Genomic DNA, 20,989 nt, shown 5'->3' with positions numbered 1-20,989 from the left:
GACTTACTTCTTTCCAAAATTAGAGGGCGACCCAGTACATCACAAGGCAGCATAGGGTATCTCAGGACAGCATATATAGTAGATACGTTCCCTGACCCCCGTGTTTTGGTTTTGGATCTGGATTAACTTGGTGTTTTGGTTTTGGCAAAACCGCCCTTGCGTGTTTTGGTCTTGGATCTCTATTTTGATCTAAAATCCCTATTTTTTTCCCCCCTAAAATCACATAATTTGGCTATTTTTTTTGTTCCTACATTATTAACCTCAATAACATTAATTTCCAGTCAATTTTTGTTAAGTGACAAGAACACTGCTACCCCTGTTTCTCTGTGAGCAATGGCACTGAGCAATGTCACTGGAGACTGACAAGAACACTGCTACCCCTGTTTCTGTGTGAGTAATGGCACTGAGCAATGTCACTGGAGAATGGAGAGTGACAAGAACACTGCTGCCCCTGTTTCTGTGTGAGTAATGGCACTGAGCAATGTCACTGGAGACTGGAGAGTGACAAGAACACACTACCCCTGTTTCTGTGTGAGTAATGGCGCTGGATCTCCTGGGGAGGGAGGTACTTATGAAATCCAAAACCTGCGAGATCCGACAACACAACAATGACGTTTTGCCTTGATTCAGAACCGAGGATGCGCAAAAGTACCGAACCGGCTCGCGAGCCTACTCGGGTCCTCTAAGTTCGGGTGGGCTCGGTTTTCAGAAAACGGAGCCCGAGCATCCCTAATATATAGTGGTTTAGAGCACCACACTGTGGCATATGGTGTCACAGAGTACTCCTGTACATCTTATCCCCACTGCTGCTAAAAATGTATCTGTGAAAAAAGAAAATAACTAGGTTTAGCCTGGTCAGTTCTGTAGTATTAGATCTAAGGCTTTGGTGAAAATATTGGCGAGTATACGTCATGTAATTCTGCAAAGTAAGTCTTATTATACCGATATGAATGTATTATAAACTCTCTACCATACTCCAATGTCTGTGAAATGTCTCCCAAGAACTCTGGTCATACTCTTGTCTTTAAACAGTATCCCCCAATTTATAAGATGATTTCCAAATAATCTTAATGACGTTTTGTTTCACAAGTTGTTTCTGCCCTATCTACTTGTGAGTTGGAGTTTCCTCCGTGTGAAAAGATAGTCATGTGACCTCTCGCACGGCAATAGATAGGCAGCCAGGAGTACAATAAGATTTGTATTTTGTTTTGGGTTTTTTTTTGGGGGGGGGGGGGGGGTTTATTTGTAGCATTTTTAGTAACAAGATTGCAGCTCTCTGCAAAAAAAGTTATCCCCTTTAAAAAGTGAACAGAAAACTTATTTCTTAATGATATAATGAAAATAGCATCAACATGTAAAGTTCATATAACTTATAAATATTATGCTGTGCGGCAGATTTTGAATAACTGGAGAATGGGAAGTGGTAACATTAAGAGTAATACTTTGATAAGGGCAAATGAAGTGACTCACATGTCCGTGTCCTATCATGAGACTTGTATTTCACAAGATACAACTGCTAGGGGTTATTGTAGAGCACTCGTTACCATAAACGTGTAGCGATCGAGTGAATTGCAGAGGTGCCTTGTAGTTGTAAAATAATACGCGTAATGCTTCAAGGGGACCACATGTCTCCACACAGCGGAGGCAGCCATTTTGTCGGATGCCCATTTTGTCGGAGAACTCGGACACATCAGTCCCTGCCCCATTGGGGCTTACAATCTAAATTCCCTAACACCCAGACAGACAGACAGACTAGGGTCAATTTTGTTAGCAGCTAATTAACCTACCAGTATGTTTTTGGAGTGTGGGAGGAAACCGGAGCACCCGGAGGAAACCCACGCAAACACGGGGAGAACATACAAACTCCACACAGATAAGGCCATGGTTGGGAATTGAACTCATGACCCCAGTGCAGAGAGGCAGAAGTGCTAATCAGTGAGCCACCATGCTGCCCCGAACAAACAGATCTGAAGCAGGAAGGTACTGTGGGCCTCAGGTGAAGACTCAGAGATCCGATTGCGGTCCAGTTATCCATATATGCCCTAAACATTGTATTATTCATCTCTTACTATTGTCACTTATCAGACCTATCAACAAGGACTTGTCTACCGCTAAGTAAGTGCTGGTGGGCAGACAGGTTTGGCTCTGTATTGCCATCTCTTGGCCCCAGGTGGTACTGTAGCTTTTTTTAAAAAAAACAATTCTACGTGCCAAACAGTGCATGTTTTGTTAGCAAGGGGTATTCCAGTCACCCACAGTCACCTCCCACCTCTACCCGACAACTTCACTTAAAATCCTGTTTTATACAGCAGACATATGTAATACTGTTCAGAATTTACCCCCTGAGTTTCCAATCTATTAATGATATTGCAGTCACCGGTCTCTTATTGGTATTACATAAAATGTTTTTGTCTGACTAGTATTTTGTAATACTTTTTTTTTTACCCAAAGCGTAAAAAAAAAAGAAAAAATAACAAGCAAATTCCCTCTTTTGAAATATCCTTGCCCAACGGTAGTCAGACATAACCGCTGTGGTTAACCAGAATTATGACTCACGGTTCTTTAAAGTTTCATATTTAAACATTTGGCAATATACATTGGATTTACAAGCATGTCTGCGGTAATTACAGATTGGGTTGTCTTGATTTTTTTTTTTCTTTTATTGTTGTAAAACATTTCCTAATTTACTGAAATTGTAGGTTTTTAGAAGTACCATAACTTTTAAATTTGGTATAATGAGCAAGCAGAGAAGCCGCTGAAATATTTCCCTGAACTTTTATGTTCTTGTGCAACTTGACTGTACCCATAGGCGAAACGAAGGGGGGGGGGGGTCCTAGTGCCTGGAAACCCCCCTCCAACCCTGGGGCACTGTATAATTGAGGTGGCTGGACCCTGCCCCCGCTTTACACGGCTCTGCTCGATAAGGGAGAGCTGCGTGCACCTAACAGTAGTGCACACAGCATTGCCCATGTATATTATTATAGGGATAGGGAGAGTTGGAGAGCAGCCAAGCACTGTCTAATATTATAGCCACGCCCCCATCCATGCTGGTCACGCCCACTGGTGGCGTGGTGTGGAAACCCCCCTCTACAAATCCTGCGTTTGCCCCAGGCGCCAACCAGGGATAAAGTTTACCTTTTGAACGATTAACCTGTTACACAACATCTAATTGGAAGTTGTTGTTTTTTTTTTAATATTGAGTGAGTCTAATACAAGAAGACCATAGAATATGGTGCACATAATTAATAAAGTGTCCACTTCTCTCCGCTCCCCTGTTCGTCATGTGGTCCCTCTATCAGTCATTGTACCCACATGGCGGATGCAGGAGGAAGAGGGCAGTGATGTATCCGCTGCGCTTACTCCTGCAGGTACTGTAGCGGTCACTGGATAGATGAGTAGTGATTGGCTGTTTTTTCTTAAGCGTTTCAGACACAAGTAGGAGTGAATAGGTCGGCAGTCAGAAAAGGTTGATGATGATTTAATTTTTTTTTTTTTATTGCTCCATTACAGCCGATATGCCTGAGAAAAATAATAATGCTCATGTAGTCTTAGGATCGGAGCGTTGTTGTAATGTAGGAGAGAATTGTGTGTGCAACAGTGGCGGATCCAGGGGGGGGCGATCGCCCCCCCCTAGCAGGGGCTTGCTGCCAGCGGCTGCACAATATGTGCAGGTCCGCTCGGCAGTGACAGTGTGCTGCCCGGCTGCTCTGATTGTGTTTAAAACACAATCGGAGCAGCCGGGCAGCACACTGTCCATGCCTGGCACTGCCGAGCGGACCTGCACATACTGTGCAGCCCCCAGCAGCCTCAGAAGTCGGAAAGGGGGCGGGGCCTAAATCGCCCAGCCCTAACATCGCCCCGGGTAGGATACTTTTTTTAGATCCGCCCCTGGTGTGCAGTGGTGGGCAAAGGAAAGAAAACCGGTGAGCTGGCGACGAGGTCATAGGCACCCAAGACTCCTTAGATATGTGTGGGGAGCGAAGGCTAGCCCGTCTGGTCCAGTCCCACACAACAGCTACTGTAGCACATATTGCAGGAAAAGTTAATGCTGGCTATGATAGAAAGGTGTCAGAACACACAGTGCATCGCAGCTTGCTGCATATGGGCTGCACAGACCAGTCAGAGTGCCCATGCTGATCCCTGTCCACTGCTGAAGGCTCCTACAATGGGCACGTGAGCGCCAGAACTGGACCATTGAATGGAAGAAGGTGGCCTGGTCTGATGAATCCCGTTTTAATTTACATCATGTGGATGGCCAAGTACCTGTGCGTCATTTACCTGGGACTAGATGGCACCAGGATGCACTATGAGAAGAAGACAAGCCGGCGGAGGCAGTGTGATGTTCTGGGCAATGTTCTGCTGGGAAACCTTGGGTCCTGGCATTCATGTGGATGTTACTTTGACACGTACCACCTACCTAAATATTGTTGCAGACCAGGTACACCCCTTCATGGCAGCGGTATTCCCTGATGGCAGTGGCCTCTTTCACCAGGATAATGACCTCTGCCACACTGCAAAAATTGTCCAAGAATGGTTTGAAGAACATGACAAAGAGTTCAAGGTGTTGACTTGGCCTCCAAATTCCCCAGATCTCAATCAGATCGATCATCTGTGGAATGTGTTGGAAAAACAAGTCTGAGCCATGGAGGCCCCACCTCGCAACTTACAGGACTTAAACGATCTGCTGCTAACGTCTGTGCGAAAATACCACAGGACACCTTCAGAGGTCTTGTGGAGCCCATGCCTCCACGCAGGGCCGTAACTTAGAATTCTAGCGCCTGGGGCGAGAAAGACAAGTGCCGCCCCCCGAGCCCTCAATTTTAACCAAATGAACCTAAAATACTCCTAAATTGCGCCCCCCTTCAGAGTTGCGCCCTGGGCGATCGCCCCTGTCGCACAGCCCTAGTTACGGCCCTGCCTCCACGACAGAACTGTTTTGGCGGCACAAGGGGGACTTACACAATATTAGACAGGTGTTTTTTTCATGTTGTGGCTGATCGGTGTATAGTGGAAGGAGCAGGGTCCCCAGCAGCATAGAGTATATCAGGATATGAGTGATGTGTTAGTGAGGACAGGGCTGCATGTGACAGGGGCAGTGACATGATGTGAGGAGGGGAATGGAGGCAGCAGGAAGCCACAGACTGAGAGTTATATAGTGGAAGGAGCAGGGTCCCCAGCAGTATAGAGTATATCAGGAGATGAGTGATGTGTTAGTGAGGACAGGGCTACATGTGACAAGGGCAGTGACACGTTGGAGGAGGGGAATGGAGGCAGCAGGAAGCCACAGACTGAGAGTTATATAGTGGAAGGAGCAGGGTCCCCTAACAGCACAGAGTAGAGATGTGAGGCTCCTGTCACACTTGAAGAAAGATTGTGGTTTCAAATGCACTTCTAGATGTAACTAAGCACATACATTCAACTCTGTTGTATAGTTTGTAGATAACCTCCCCCCACCAAAAAGTGTGTAGTTGTCTCTCTATCCATATAATAGGATCAAAACTTCATCATTTCTAGTGATGTCGTAGTGTGTTCTGCTTTGTTTGATGTTGTGTATTTGAAACACTTTTCCATATAAGGAAGACCGAGCACAGGTAAGTTTGAGGATTAAGAGATCAATGGAATAAGAGATTGCCCTTAAATGGTTCATGACCTATATGAATAATATAAAGACCGAGAAGGTCTATTAACCTTTGCTTTGTTTTTCTGAGTAAACTAAATTCTAACCGCAGGCCTAGGATCAAAGAACTGCCGGCCGCTGTCCTAACAATGAACTCTCTTACATCCATTCTTCATTAAGTGCTTCCTTGAAAGCTGCCCGATCGGTTCTTCTTTAAACATCAGATCTTGATGAAAGCCCACAGTGTATTTACACTATGGGGGGATGACCTGTAAGCTGACACTTTAAGAGAATATTCTTGGCAAAATTTAGCAAAGCATCAAATCTTATTGGTTGTTCAGGTCAGTGACTTTATATCTTGTATGATGCTTTTCTGCTTCTTGATTCTTAGAGAAGCATAACCTCTATGCAATTACAATAAGATTATTATCATACAGAATTATGAATCGGTTTGTACAACTTTAGTGCTCTCATTTTGTACAAAGTTTGTTAAGTGTGTGGGAGTTATTTGTTTGATTTACAGATAGTCTTACACCCTGCATGCTTATCCTCTCCATCAGGAAGGTCTGCACGTAAATTAATTTCTGTATAATTATAAAAGAACTGAATGTGTGAATGGATAGGTGCACTGAATGCGGCGTTTGTGTACTGCCATCTAGTGGTAACTACAGATAACATGCTTGGCCGACCGTTCGGCCCGATATAGCATTAGTATGTACGCTGCAACGAGGAACGGTTATAGTTCCAAAGCCCATCGTATAGTTTCATTTGATTTTTAAACCAGACTAAAAATCTCGTTCAACGATGGAACGATGTCGTTCCAATCCTGCAGTGTGTATGCACTCAGGACCGGCAGTGTCCATAGATCTCTATGGAGTGTGCAGAGTCACCGTTTTTTCATCCGATGGTTATGACAGATGAAGAGCACAGATCTGAAGGCAAAACGTGTATAGTGTGTACATGAATCGGCATGTTGATTGGGACCTTCAGGTAAAATCGTTGGCGATATCGCATCGGGAGACATTTTCTGTAGCGTGTACCCAGCCCTTGTGGTGTTCTGTGGCAGCACGGTGGCTCAGTGGTTAGCACTTCTGCCTTACAGCGCTGGGGTCATGAGTTCAATTCCCGACCATGGCCTTGGCTGTGTGGAGTTTGTATGTTCTCCCCGTGTTTGCGTGGGTTTCCTCTGGGTGCTCCGGTTTCCACCCACACTCCAAAAACATACTGGTAGGTTAATTGGCTGCCAACAAATTGACGCTAGTCTGTGTGTGTGTGTGTGTGTGTGTGTGTGTGTGTGTGTGTTAGGGAATTTAGACTGTAAGCTCCACTGGGGCAGGGACTGATGTGAGTGAGTTCTCTGTACAGCGCTGCAGAATTAGTGGCGCTATATAAATAAATGGTGATGATGATGATCATTGTATTGCAGTTTTTGAGGAAGTTGCCCAGAGTGTTGATGTTACTGCATGTGTCACTCACTGAGTAACCCAAAAAGCCCAGAGAAATCCCTGGTAAACTCCCATATGTCTTGCTTGAGGAAATCTGTCCTGCTAGGGGATAATGTTTTATCAAGTTCTGTTATCTTATATTGTTATTACACAAGTTTACAGCAAATGAAACTAAAATTTGTTACAGGTGAAAAAACTCTTAGGGCTAGATTTACTAAGCTGCGGGTTTGAAAAAGTGGAGATGTTGCCTACAGCAACCAATCAGATTCTAGCTTTCATTTATTTAGTGCTTTCTACAAAATGACAGCTAGAATCTGATTGGTTGCTATAGGCAACATCCCCACTTTTTTAAACCCGCAGCTTAGTAAATCTAGCCTTTAGATTGTAAGCTCATTAGGGCAGGTCATTGTCTACGCTCTGTTTCATCCTATTGTATGTCATGTGCTTGCTCAGTGCACAGAATATGTTGGTGCTTTATAAAGAAAGTCTAATAATGATGCAGCACGGTGGCTCAGTGATTAGCACTTCTGCCTCACAGCACTGGGGTCATGAGTTCAATTCCTGATCATGGTCTTATCTGTGAGGAGTTTGTATGTTCTCCCTGTGTTTGCGTGGGTTTCCTCCGGGTGCTCTGGTTTCCTCCCACACTCCAAAAACATACTGGTAGGTTAATTGGCTGCTATTAAATTGCCCTTAGTCTCTGTCTGTCTGTCTGTGTGTGTGTGTGTGTTACGGGATTTAGACTCTAAGCCCCAATGGGGCAGGGACTTATGTGAGTTCTCTGTACAGCGCTGCGGAATTAGTGGCGCTATATAAATTGATGATGATGATGCATAACCATTACAAGGGATAGTTCTGGTGTTCCTGCAGATCTGTTAATTTTGAATCTGTGTAATTCTCCACTTGTTTTGCTTAGCTAATTGGGTACATCTAATGACATACGCACATACAATAACTATAGTGTAAACATTGTGTTTAAACACTTGTTTTACATAAATTGCTGTTTAGTAAAAGTTACATGTCGGGGGATTTCCAGTGTCTCGGATAAACCTGCAGTGCTGTTTTGCTTTCATTTTGCAGTAAAAGTCTTTGCTGTTACCGCACTACAGATAGTTTTTTAAATTTGCACCTTTTGCAGATGAGTAAAGGTCATTCTAAAATTCCCCTGGGGGTGTCGGATCACTCGACTCTTCTGTAATACTGAACCAACACAGAAAATATGAGCTCACATCTCGCCTCTTGCTGAAATAGTGCTATCAGTGGGAGGGCAGAAATATTGATATATTTTCAACGTCTGAGAAATATCACTTGTTGTTTTTTGAGAGAGCGATGTTAAAGGAGAACAGCCTAAAAAAACAATCTGGTTTTACTTTGTTAAATGTTTTTTTTTTTTTTTGGGGCAAATGGATTTTTTTCAAAAGGGACATGATCTATGATCACTGTCGGGGGGTAGACATGTTCCTAGGCTTTGTTGAAGTAGACGTTTAACTGTAAAGTGATCTATTAAGCAGAATGGATACAGTTTTATATGCATCATGCCTGGTATTGAGTGAATTGATGGGTTACATTATGATGAATAGTGGTCCATCAACAAAATGGCTGCCACTACGTTGCCAAGGTGATGAGTACAGGTCAAAGAGCAAGTAAAGCCACTGAATCTGAGCATGGATTCTGGCATAGGATAGGCTCTTGTGACCTGCTAAAGGGGGGAGCGGTGACTCTTTCCCCAGCAACCACAGAGATCATCACAATCATCATCTCCACCCATCATTCACATCCACCATCATCCCACACTGGTGTGTGGGAGGAAACCGGAGCACCCGGAGGAAACCCACGCAACCACGGGGAGAACATACAAACTCCACACAGATAAGGCCATGGACGGGAATTGAACTCATGACCCCAGTGCTGTAAGGCAGAAGTGCTAACCACTGAGCCACCGTGCTGAGCAATTTCATTCCTGGCCTCCGGGATATAAGAGTTTACAGCAGTCATTTCAACTTTGTAGGGAAAGAGCAACTTCTGGAATTTTATATTTTAAAAACTAAGTTTTAAGTAGATATCACCTTTTTATCTTTATCAAATTTCACCTATAGCCATAAATCCCTGTGTCCCCTCCGGTCTCCTATGGTGAGTTGCTCCAATGAGACGAGATGAGAATATTGTTTTAGGTGGGTCCTACGGACAGCAAAGACGAGACACCTTGCCTCCTGGCCCCCCAACATGCCTCTCTCCACTTCCCCCAGTGCTCTGATTAGCAGGTTGAAAGAAGATACGAGTTCCCTGCACTCGTTCCTGTAATTCCTGTGACTTACAGCATGAGAGGCGTAGGGACAGGAGAGGGAGGTGTACTATCCCCTACTCCTCTCATTCGCCAGTAGGGGGCGATTGTCCCATGTGACACACAAATGTGTCCGGATATGGGGGTTAGGAAATGTTGCTCTTTAAAAATGGTTGTCTATGATGTGGTTTGGAGGGAACTCACGCAAAGAAGGGGAGAATATACAAACTCCACACATATAGGACCAGAATAGAACACATTACACCAGAGCTGTGAGGCAGCAATGCTAACACTGTGCCACTGCACCTGCAAAATCGAGAAATACCCTTTTATTGTCCAAGTTTACATTATTGACATTACTGCAACACTCGGTATGTATGTACTTTTACTATATAGTATTACCCATGCTTAAAATCTAAGATGAGTGATTAAAGTGTAGTATCATCAAAATATAATTTTTGTAATATCTTGTGTAATGGTAAATATGATTGTTGCCATTTTTTTTCTGTAAAATAACTTAACCATTTTTATTGTCTTTGTTTTGCTCTTCCTTAGTATGATATATATTTTTTTTTTAAGTGGGACGCAATACCTTATTTTAGCCACCAAATGTCGCTACTGCATTTGGTTTCTTTAGAAACCACTTGGTTGTAGACTATGGGGTATATTTACTAAACTGCGGGTTTCAAAAAGTGGAGATGTTGCCTATAGCAACCAATCAGATTCTAGCAGTCATTTTATAGAATGCACTAAATAAATGAAAGCTAGAATCTGATTGGTTGCTATAGGCAACATCTCCTCTTCAAACCCACAGTTTAGTAAATATACCTCAAGATCTATAATATATATATATATATATATATATATATATATATATATATATATATATATATATATATATAAAATATATAGTTGGGGGTTTCTGCACTGAACTGTGGGGTGTTTTACAACAGGCATTAGAGAGAGCTGTCAGCACTGATGGATTGTATCCGACCTAGGGATTCATGGACCTGTTTATTATAGGGCTGATAGCAGTATGTCCAACGATAACGGGTGTTTTTTTTTTACCAGCGACAGACCTTTGCCCTGTACTTCAATGGATCACCCTTGAGTCACCGGTTTTCGCCGTAGATAAAAAGCATGAGAAGTCTAATTAACAAGGATGGTGATGGCTGAAGATAGCCGGGTCACTGGTGCGCATATCATCCATCATCATTTTATATAGCACCACCAATTCCGCAACGCTGTACAGAGAATATTTGTCATCCACATCAGTCCCTGCCGCATTGGAGCTTACAGTCTAAATTCCACAACACGCACACAGTCAGACTAAGGTGAATTTAATAGCAGCCAATTAACCTACCAGTATGTTTTTGGAGTGTGGGAGGAAACTGGAGCACCCGGAGGAAACCCACACAAACAAGGGGAGAACATACAAACTCCACACAGATAAGGCCATGGTCGGGAATTGAACTCATGACCCCAGTGCTGTAAGGCAGAAGTGCTAACCACTGAGCCAGCCAAGTTAACCATTACCCCCTCTGTGCCAGTATCATTGAGGCAGTTGTGTATTTTATTAATGACAGAAGTATAAAATCTTCCTCATCTCCCAATATTAGTAAATTGACCCCTCGGTCTGGTAAGTCGGGAGGCGAGGCGTTAATGCTGCCCTCATAGAACCTTTCGCAGCCGCCAGATACGGTGGAACGCGGAGGGCGCTTATCCAAAGGCAGAAAACTGCTCACCCCTCTAGTTCTACAATATGTGATAAATATTCTAGTAGTCATTAGGGGAGAAAAAGGGATTTAAAGTTCCTGGTCACTATATTTCCTGCTTTGTTTCTTGTTATCAAGCAATGACTGTGCAATCTATATAGATGGCTTAACGTTGCATAATAAGCAAAGTCACAATATCGTTTCCCATTTCCCTCAAATGACTGTATCTCTACTGTAGTTATCTTATCATTTGCATTTTCGTTTCACTTGAAGGCTCCACGATTAACCCGGGAATGTCACAGTGGTTTCCTTCTTTTCTTTTTCATTTTTTAGGCCGAGCAAATTAAAGTGATCACTTTCATTTCTTACTAAAACACATTTATACTCTGTTAAAGGGAGAACTGGAGGAGCACTTCAAAGGGTTGTGGTTTGTCCTTGAATGGATAAGTTAGTAGTAGTCTAACTATGTCTCACTGTGAGTCTACATGAATCCTGTTCTCCACGGTCCATTTAAACACAAAAGTGTGACTTCCGAGTTATGGATCGGGCTAATTTGATCTCACTCATGCGACGCTATGTGACATTCAGACGGCGGAAACAGAAAGGGAAAAGAGAAGGCGGAAAGAATGTACTTGTATGTATTAGCATGTATTTCAATTCTTTATTGATTTCTTTTCGTTTCCTTGCTGGTCACTAATGATATTATTTTAAGTAATTGTTATAGAAGTTCCATTTTTCCCCCCATCAAACAGCATTGTGCAGCCAATATATCCTGTAAATACAAGACACAGTACTAGGTGAGGAGGGGGATGTACAATTACAGTCCTGTCGACTTGTGATATTGGATTTATCTGTGACACTTACTGGCATCTCGCCTTCGCACATATAGCTTACACATAGTGGATACAGTCATCCTATATAGGCAGCCTATGTGATGTTATTTGTTTGGCTGAATTTTGAAGGATATTGGTGTTTTCACTGTTGTGTAGGCAATTTGCTTCTATTAATCCAATTCGTTGGTAAGGATAGGGCTAAAGTGATCGGATCAGAGGCCGTCGCTCTCAAGCCAGTCCTATCAACCTCTATTTGTGTTCTAATACTTTGTGTCTGTCAAATGGATGTTTAATTCATACAAGTCTCCCGCTTGACTCCTAATAAATTGGACCATTGTCCTTAGCAGTTTCACTCACCTAAATAGCGATTGATACAATGCAGCCATTGAAGTTCCATTATAGCGGAAACCCAGCTAAAATAAATCATCATTATCATCAGCTATTTAGATAGTGCTACCAATTCCATAGCGCTGTACAGAGAACTTGCTCACATCAGCCCCTACCCCATTGGAGCTTACAGTCCACCCACACACACACACACCCTCCAAGCCATTTAACCTACCAGTATGTTTTTGGAGTGTGGGAGGAAACCGGAGCACCCGGAAGAAACCCACACAAACACGGGGATAACATACAAACCCCACACAGATATGCTGTGAGGCAGAAGTTTTAACCACTAAGCCACCGTGCTGCCCATCTTAAACAGGCTCTCCCAGGCTTCCTGTCAGTGTGCAAAATAAAGGACAATAAGTCTCGATAACAAAACTGGAAATACGTAGAGCAACTAAAATTCTGTCTTGTGATGAAAACATTCTTACTACTGGTAATTGCGAAGTTATGAAAGATGTAATGTAAAGCTAATGTAATGGCAGAGCGGCTGTTTCACAGACATGAGAAGTTATACGATCTCCCATTTTTCGCTATTGCTTCACCGTTCAAACCACCGAATGGCGTTCCGCACCGTATGGGGAAATTCCACATTCTGCCGTTGGATTTGAGCTGGGACAAAGACGGTGTAAATTCACTCTGCTCTGTGGGAAGTTCAGGGTATAATGAAGGCGATGTCTGAGCGGAATCAAGATAATACAGAAATTCCACTCGGAACACTGAAGGCCAAATTCCGCCACCAGAAATGTGCTTAATGCCACAGCCAAAAGCAGAAGGAGGGGAGTATTCCCTGGAACAGTTTTGAAAATGTTTCATCTCTAGTTATAATCCATTATTGTGTCACAATTCTGTTGACCTTCCATAATAATATCACACATCATCTGATGCAGTTTACTTGCTGACTAACTTCCACACTTAAAATGCCAATTTCCTCTTTTGTTATGCCGGAGGACTTCTAAGCAGTGTGACCATATGTTGTACTGAAACAATACAAGTATTACAGAAGCCACAGAATCAGAAGACAATGTTTTAAAACTAATCCTAAAGCGCGAGTAGCTCAGTGGTTAGCACTTCTGCCTTACAGCACTGGGGTCACGAGTTTGATTCCTCACCATGGCCTTATCTGTGTAAAGTTTGTATGTTCTCGCCATGTGTGCGTGTGTTTCCTCCTGGTGCTCCGGTTTCCTCCCACACGCCAAAAAAACATACTGGTAGGTTAATTGGCTGCTATCAAATTGACCCTAGTCTGTCTCTCTGGGGCAGGGACTGATGTGAGTTCTCTGTACAGCGCTGCGGAATTAGTGGCGCTATATAAATAAATGATGATAATTATTTCCGTTAATGTGACAAGAGCCTCACATCACTACTCTGTGCTGGTGAGGACCCTGTTCCTTCTACTATCTAACTTGCAGGCTAGTTGCTTTTCTCCCTTCCTCTGCTCACATTATGACGCTACCCCAGTCAGATGCAGACCTGTCCTAGGTAACATAATCGTGTGTGGACAGGTCCCACAAGATGGGTTCACCGCAGAGATATTCTGCGTGGTAGGAAACAACCCCAACGTGCTGGTGATGATGGTTGAATAACTTTAGAGGAAGAAGAGATCATCTAAAAACTAGAACCACCGGTGAACAACTTGGGTGTGATTTAATATGAATACACATTCGCAGTAGGATTTTTTTTTCTTCTGTGCCTTAGATAAATTTGGCGTTTTTATGGCAAAAGCATTGTTTATTTGTCTAAACTTTTATAAGCAAAAAGCTCCAAAAACTCCCCAATCATTTAATTTTTATGTGTCTCACAATAATGGCTTTTAGTTTTATGGCTGGTAAAACACATATTCTCTTATCTCCTATTCCCTTTTGTTAAGTGATCTGGCGTAATGGAAAGTATAGGAAATTCCCTTTTACCTGACAATTCCTTATTTGTTGTTCAGTTGTGGATATTGCAAACACCTCTAAAAAGAGCAGTATCCTTCAAACAGGTCTGTTGTAAGTTTAAAACCTATTTAAAAGTCCTATCGCCTTGCCCGGACGTCTATAATTTTGGAATGGAGTCCATGGTAACTTGGACGGTTTTGTAGCTACTCCCCTCTATGGAATACTTGTGTTTACCTCTGATGAGGCAAATACATCATATTTGCCAACTTTTCCGCGTTTGCTTCAGGAAGATCCTGGGGGAGGTGGGCGTGCGGGGGCGGGGCTTGACCAATTACAGCAGGGGGTGAGAACCGGGAGGTTGACCTGCTCTCCCAGAGGTCTCCCAGAAATGTGGGAGTCTCCCGGACATTCCGGGAGAGTAGGCAGCTATGCATTAAAGAAAAGCAGCTAATGAATCTCTAGAGACTGAAGTGTCTTTTACATTTCTGTCTCCACTACTGAGGTCATGTTGTCTTACCTGTCAGTCTTTGATTAAATCTTGGTCTCCATGAAAATGGCCACCTCCATAGGCATCAATACATGGACATAGGACACAATTTCTGAACTGTGTCATCATGCCACAGATGTCGAAGCCAACCACGTCTTGTACTGGCTCAGCATCAGGGAGAATGCCAGACTCTTCAGGGAGTGAGGGAGATCACCCCTATTTCAGGGAGTCTCCATGACATTCAGGGAGAGTCGGCAAGTATGACAAACATTTAAAATTCAAACATCCCCAGACGATATATGCTGCATATATTAAACTCTTATCCTTCTGACTGATCAAGCAGAACTAAAGGTCATTTCTGCTTATAAGACACAAAGCACAAGCTGTTGCTATTTATGTATCTACAGTTTCCCCACCGATTTACCATCAGTGCTGCCTTGGAATGCAATGGGCGGCACAGTGGTTAGCAATGCCGACTCAGACCAGGGTAGCACCTGTGTGTTGTTTGTATGTTCTCCCCGTGTTGTTGTGGGTTTCTGCCTGGTGCTCAAGTTTCCTCCCAAAGGCCAAAATCATACTGGTAGGTTCATTGGCTGCTGAAGAAATGAACCCTATATAATTATAAATTCTAATTGCTAGTTCTCTCTTTAAGATGTGTAAAAAAAAAAAAAAAGTGCAATGCGTGAAACTGCAGTGTGCAACTGCCTGCATGCATGGTCTTACACAGTGTAAGCGCCGTATCTACGGACGTAATAAGTAAGTGTGCATTTTGAGTCATAAGAAGTTACACTTCTATTTTTAGCACAACCCTCACATGAATAAAAGATCTGCACTTGTAAAGTCAGCAGTGAAATTCTGTACACAAGTTCTAGGCGTGTCGTTAATATTTTCAGTAAGGTGGGGATTGCTTATTCACCTTTAAGCTATTCTACCTGCCTCCCAGCCTTAGAAACATGTCTATGTAGACTGGGCAGCGTGGGGGCACAGTGGTTAACATTGCTGTCTCACAGAACTGGGGTCATGGGTTAGATATTGTCCATAGTGCCCTGATCAGAACCTGTGTGGAGGTTCTCACCATCTTCAACAACGGAGACAGCTGGATCCGAGATTTTTGCCTGCTCTCTCGGGAGTCTCCCGGACATTCCAGGAGAGTAGGCAACTATGCAATACATGGCTTTGGATTTAGCACTTATCCACATGTATTAGCTGTAGATGTAGACAGTTGTTTATAGCTGAATGATAGCACAGTCATTATTATCCAGCTGGTATAAATGTGCTGTGAGTAGACCAGCGTGTTGTGACTTAAGACTGTCTCTGATGTTTGCTCTTTATTTGTATATGTTGATTACTATGACCAGATAGTTTTACTACTTGAACTGCAGGTTATAGCACATCATATGTCCATTATACATTTGAGTGCACTCTGTACTGTAGCAGGTAGGTTTACTACTCGCAGACACCAGAATAATATGGCAGCCTCCTGTATTAAGGGATTTGAAGATTTTCCTTAAAGTGTACCTGCCCCCTTCTCACAGTGGAGGCAGCCATTTTGTGGGTAGAACCATTTCTTAGCTTATAAATAACAACTAGGCCAGGCCTGGCCAACCCGTGGCTCTCAAGGTGTTGTGAAACTACAAGCTCCAGCATGCTCTGCCAGCAACTAGCCAGACAATAGCCTGCAATGTATGCTGGGACTTGTAGTTTCACATCACCTGGAGAGCCACAGGTTGGAAGGGCCTGAAGTAGGGACATCACAAAATCACGAGTCCCTCCGAGCCCTACAGTGAGGTATCGTCTAAGAGGCAGAATTTTCATAAATATTGGTTCCATCCACGTACGGGGTAAACTGTAAGTGGACAGAATTAATGTAATTGACTCAGTACTAGTAATGAGCCCTATATGTTCTCACACAGGGAAACCCTAATCACATGATCTCGCAGTCTCTGATCGTGATCACATGATCTTGCGGTCTCTGATCGTGATCACATGATCTCGCGGTCTCTGATCGTGATCACGTGATCTCGCAGTCTCTGATCGTGATCACGTGATCTCGCGGTCTCTGATCGTGATCACGTGATCTCGCGGTCTCTGATCGTGATCACGTGATCTCGCGGTCTCTGATCGTGATCACGTGATCTCGCGGTCTCTGATCGTGATCACGTGATCTCGCGGTCTCTGATCGTGATCTCGCGGTCTCTGATCGTGATCGCGTGATCTCGCGGTCTCTGATCGTGATCGCGTGATCTCGCGGTCTCTGATCGTGATCGCGTGATCTCGCGGTCTCTGATCGTGATCGCGTGATCTCGCGGTCTCTGGTCGTGATCGCGTGATCTCTCCGGTCTCTGGTCGTGATCGCGTGATCTCGCGGTCTCTGGTCGTGATCGCGTGATCTCTCCGGTCTCTGGTCGTGATCGCGTGATCTCTCCGGTCTCTGGTCGTGATCGCGTGATCTCGCGGCCTCTGGTCGTGATCGCGTGATCTCGCGGCCTCTGGTCGTGATCGCGTGATCTCTGCGGTCTCTGGTCGTGATCGCGTGATCTCTGCGGTCTCTGGTCGTGATCGCGTGATCTCTGCGGTCTCTGGTCGTGATCGCGTGATCTCTGCGGTCTCTGGTCGTGATCGCGTGATCTCTGCGGTCTCTGGTCGTGATCGCGTGATCTCTGCGGTCTCTGGTCGTGATCGCGTGATCTCTGCGGTCTCTGGTCGTGATCGCGTGATCTCTGCGGTCTCTGGTCGTGATCGCGTGATCTCTGCGGTCTCTGGTCGTGATCGCGTGATCTCTGCGGTCTCTGGTCGTGATCGCGTGATCTCTGCGGTCTCTGGTCGTGATCGCGTGATCTCTGCGGTCTCTGGTCGTGATCGCGTGATCTCTGCGGTCTCTGGTCGTGATCGCGTGATCTCTGCGGTCTCTGGTCGTGATCGCGTGATCTCTGCGGTCTCTGGTCGTGATCGCGTGATCTCTGCGGTCTCTGGTCGTGATCGCGTGATCTCTGCGGTCTCTGGTCGTGATCGCGTGATCTCTGCGGTCTCTGGTCGTGATCGCGTGATCTCTGCGGTCTCTGGTCGTGATCGCGTGATCTCTGCGGTCTCTGGTCGTGATCGCGTGATCTCTGCGGTCTCTGGTCGTGATCGCGTGATCTCTGCGGTCTCTGGTCGTGATCGCGTGATCTCTGCGGTCTCTGGTCGTGATCGCGTGATCTCTGCGGTCTCTGGTCGTGATCGCGTGATCTCTGCGGTCTCTGGTCGTGATCGCGTGATCTCTGCGGTCTCTGGTCGTGATCGCGTGATCTCTGCGGTCTCTGGTCGTGATCGCGTGATCTCTGCGGTCTCTGGTCGTGATCGCGTGATCTCTGCGGTCTCTGGTCGTGATCGCGTGATCTCTGCGGTCTCTTTAGGACAGAGTTGAGAACCTCTGACCCAGTATAAGGAGAAGTGAAAGTGGGGACACACCTACATTTCATATAACTGATGATGCTATTTCGTGATTATGGGCATATTGGTTACACCCTTAACATAGATTTTGAAACAACGGGAGTTTAACTGCTCATATGTGTCGGCTTTCATATGGTTACAAGTCATTAAAGGCATGCTGTCCCCTCTTTCACTTTCCCTTTGTCTATTTCTAACAAATAGCCGATAGTAGACTATAAAATGTCAGTTATATATCTGTATTTATCTTTATTCAGTAAGACATTGTTTGCGTGTCTGTCCCATAATCTACTTATCTCCTTGCCAATCTCATGCCTGACATTCCTTGTGCACCAGTGACATATAAGTCAATCACAGCCAGTAGATAAGAGACGACCCTACTACAGATAAGTCCTCATCTACTGCAAAGACATCTTTCTGGAAAGGCTTATTTTTTATTTTATTTTTTCCCCAAGCCATAAAATAAAACATTTTGCAAACATATAAAACATTAAACAAACAAATTGGTCTCTTACAGTTCTCTGTCCATCCCTGGCGTCCTGTTTAGGTCTCGGAGGGGGTGCCGACATATATATAAATTGTTCTAGACTATTTCAAAATACGTCATATTATTGAATTTGTTGTTTTAATATGTAAGTGAACTTGTTGCACACAGCGGGGGCTGTTATTTTGGACGCTGAATCAATATTTTCCGTTTGCTGGACACGGGGACGCCTTGGATTAAATCTGTCCAACTAAGTTACAAAAACTGACGCTGTGTTTAATTCTATTGTACTTTTTTAAAATAAAGGGACTGTCCTGCTTGCACAGCTCCGGATAAACGTATAATTACAGTAAAGGTGGTTGAGTTTAACTTTTTTCTACATTTTCAGTTTAAACTCTAATCAAGATTGTTTGTTCGTCTTTCTTCTTTTTCCGTTCTTTTAAGTTGCGTGTTACTTCTAATCGCATTTTTCACTCTTTTTTTAGGAAATAGCTAAAAGATTACAACAGCTGGAAGAGGAAGAGCTCCAGAGGAATGCACAAGACAGGTCCCGGGGAGGTAAGGAAGATCAATTATTGAGATTGTACCCTAGGGGCGTCTCAGGGGGAAGGGGGGGACTCATTGTGAAACTATGTACCACCTGTATTCAGCTTTCAGCAATCTCTGAGATCAGAGGGAGTCAGCCCGCCGCTGGTGAACAAGTACAGCGTTGACTCATTGGAATTTTCATCTGCTTTGCAAAAGTCCTTAGTCAAGGTTGGAATCCAATTATGATACCTTGTTAGCTTGTTCTGATATCTAGAGAGAGAATAACAGGACTCTAATAGGCCATCACATCTGCTTCCTTTTGGCTGCAGAATCACTTATAGGGGGTGTTTTTTGAAGGCCATTATTATTATTATACTATGTACAGCATCAACATATTACGCAGAACTTTACAGAGACTGTAATCATTACCGTCAGTCCCTGGCCAACTTACAGTCAGAATTCTCTACCACACAAACGCAAACTAGGGTCGTTAACCTACCAAGTTCCACTGTGGGAGGAAACTCACCGACCACTGAGATAACAGACAGATTCCACACAGATAGTGCCCTGATCGCAGTAGAACCTTGGCATCATGTAACTACAAAGAGACCTTTCCAAATCAGGTTTTATCAGTAATCATGAATGAAGTGGACAAATAACTTTTTATTTTAGAAATACTTCCTTCCTTGGTTACAGGTAAAAAGGGAAAAAAAACGTTCTAGGTTAAAAATATCCATGGAGAAAATGGCATAGCCATAAATAACTTTTTTTCTAAGTATAAGGCATAGGGGTCTTCTAACCAATCATCATCATCATCATTTATTTATATAGCGCCACTGATTCTGCAGCGCTGTACAGAGAACTCACTCACATCAGTCTCTGCCCCATTGGAGCTTACAATCTAAATTCCCTAACATACATACATACACACAGACAGAGAGAGAGAAAGAGAGAGAGAGACTAGGGTCAATTTTGATAGCAGCCAATTAACCTACCAGTATGTTTTTGGAGTGTGGGAGGAAACCAAAGCACCCGGAGGAAACCCACGCAAACACAGGGAGAACATACAAACTCCACACAGATAAGGCCATGGATGGGAATTTAACTCATGACACCAGTGCTGTGAGGCAGAAGTGCAAACCACTGAGCCACCGTGCTGCCCATAACCAATGACCAATGGGTTCATGCAGAAATTCCATATGCACCAGATTCTTTACCGCTACTTAAGGGGCTTTAATCTGTGCCCCCGATATTCCTCCTAAGGTGTCCTGCAAATAAGTTTGATAGCTGCACAGACTTTTTCATGACGTAGACACCCATCAAGTTGAACAGTATTTGCATGATTTGCATGTCATTGTGATCGCTTACTATTCCTCTTATTAATATATGTTGGACAGTTTGCCTACATATTCAATAATGACACATGACCTATGGTATGAAGGCCTAATAAAAAGTGTTTATAATAAATATTACTATGCTGAAAGTGATGGTTATTTGTGAAGAACATGATTTGCATGGAAGGCAAGCAGGTGTAAGGCTCCCATTTGACTAAACTTTTTCCCTCCCATGTTTAAAGTCATTGTGTAGTAGAAGGTACGACTCCAAAGCGTGAACATATAATCCTACACCCACATTTGGCCTCTCCCTCGTTAATTCTTCTGTCCACACTCTGCTTGTTTCACGCCCTGCATAGGCAAACCAAGGGGGAGTTTCCTAGTGCCTGGAAACCCCCTCCAAGCCTGGGGCACTGTATAATTGAGGTGGCTGGACCCTGACCCACTTCACACGGCTCTGCTTGAAAAGGGAGAGCTGTGTGCACCTAACAGTAGTGCATGCAGCATTGTCCATGTATATTATAGGGATAGGAAGAGTTGGAGAGCAGCCAAGCACTCTCTAATATTAA

At 43.9% G+C, this 20,989-nt stretch overlaps 1 protein-coding gene across 1 annotated transcript in view; it reads left to right on the top strand.

Annotated features, from left to right (window-relative positions):
• Positions 1-20,989, top strand: part of LOC142106928 (uncharacterized) — a 70,733-nt gene that overhangs the window by 33,263 nt on the left and 16,481 nt on the right. Inside the window, exon 6 of the mRNA XM_075189980.1 lies at positions 19,044-19,116. Within this exon, the coding sequence (XP_075046081.1) occupies positions 19,044-19,116 (73 nt within the window). The remainder of the gene's footprint in view (positions 1-19,043; positions 19,117-20,989) is intronic.

The sequence above is a fragment of the Mixophyes fleayi genome, chromosome 11, assembly GCF_038048845.1.
Source record: "Mixophyes fleayi isolate aMixFle1 chromosome 11, aMixFle1.hap1, whole genome shotgun sequence".
NCBI lineage: Eukaryota > Metazoa > Chordata > Amphibia > Anura > Limnodynastidae > Mixophyes > Mixophyes fleayi.
Note: the sequence above shows the minus strand (reverse complement) of the source record. Positions and strands in the feature narration are given on the sequence as shown.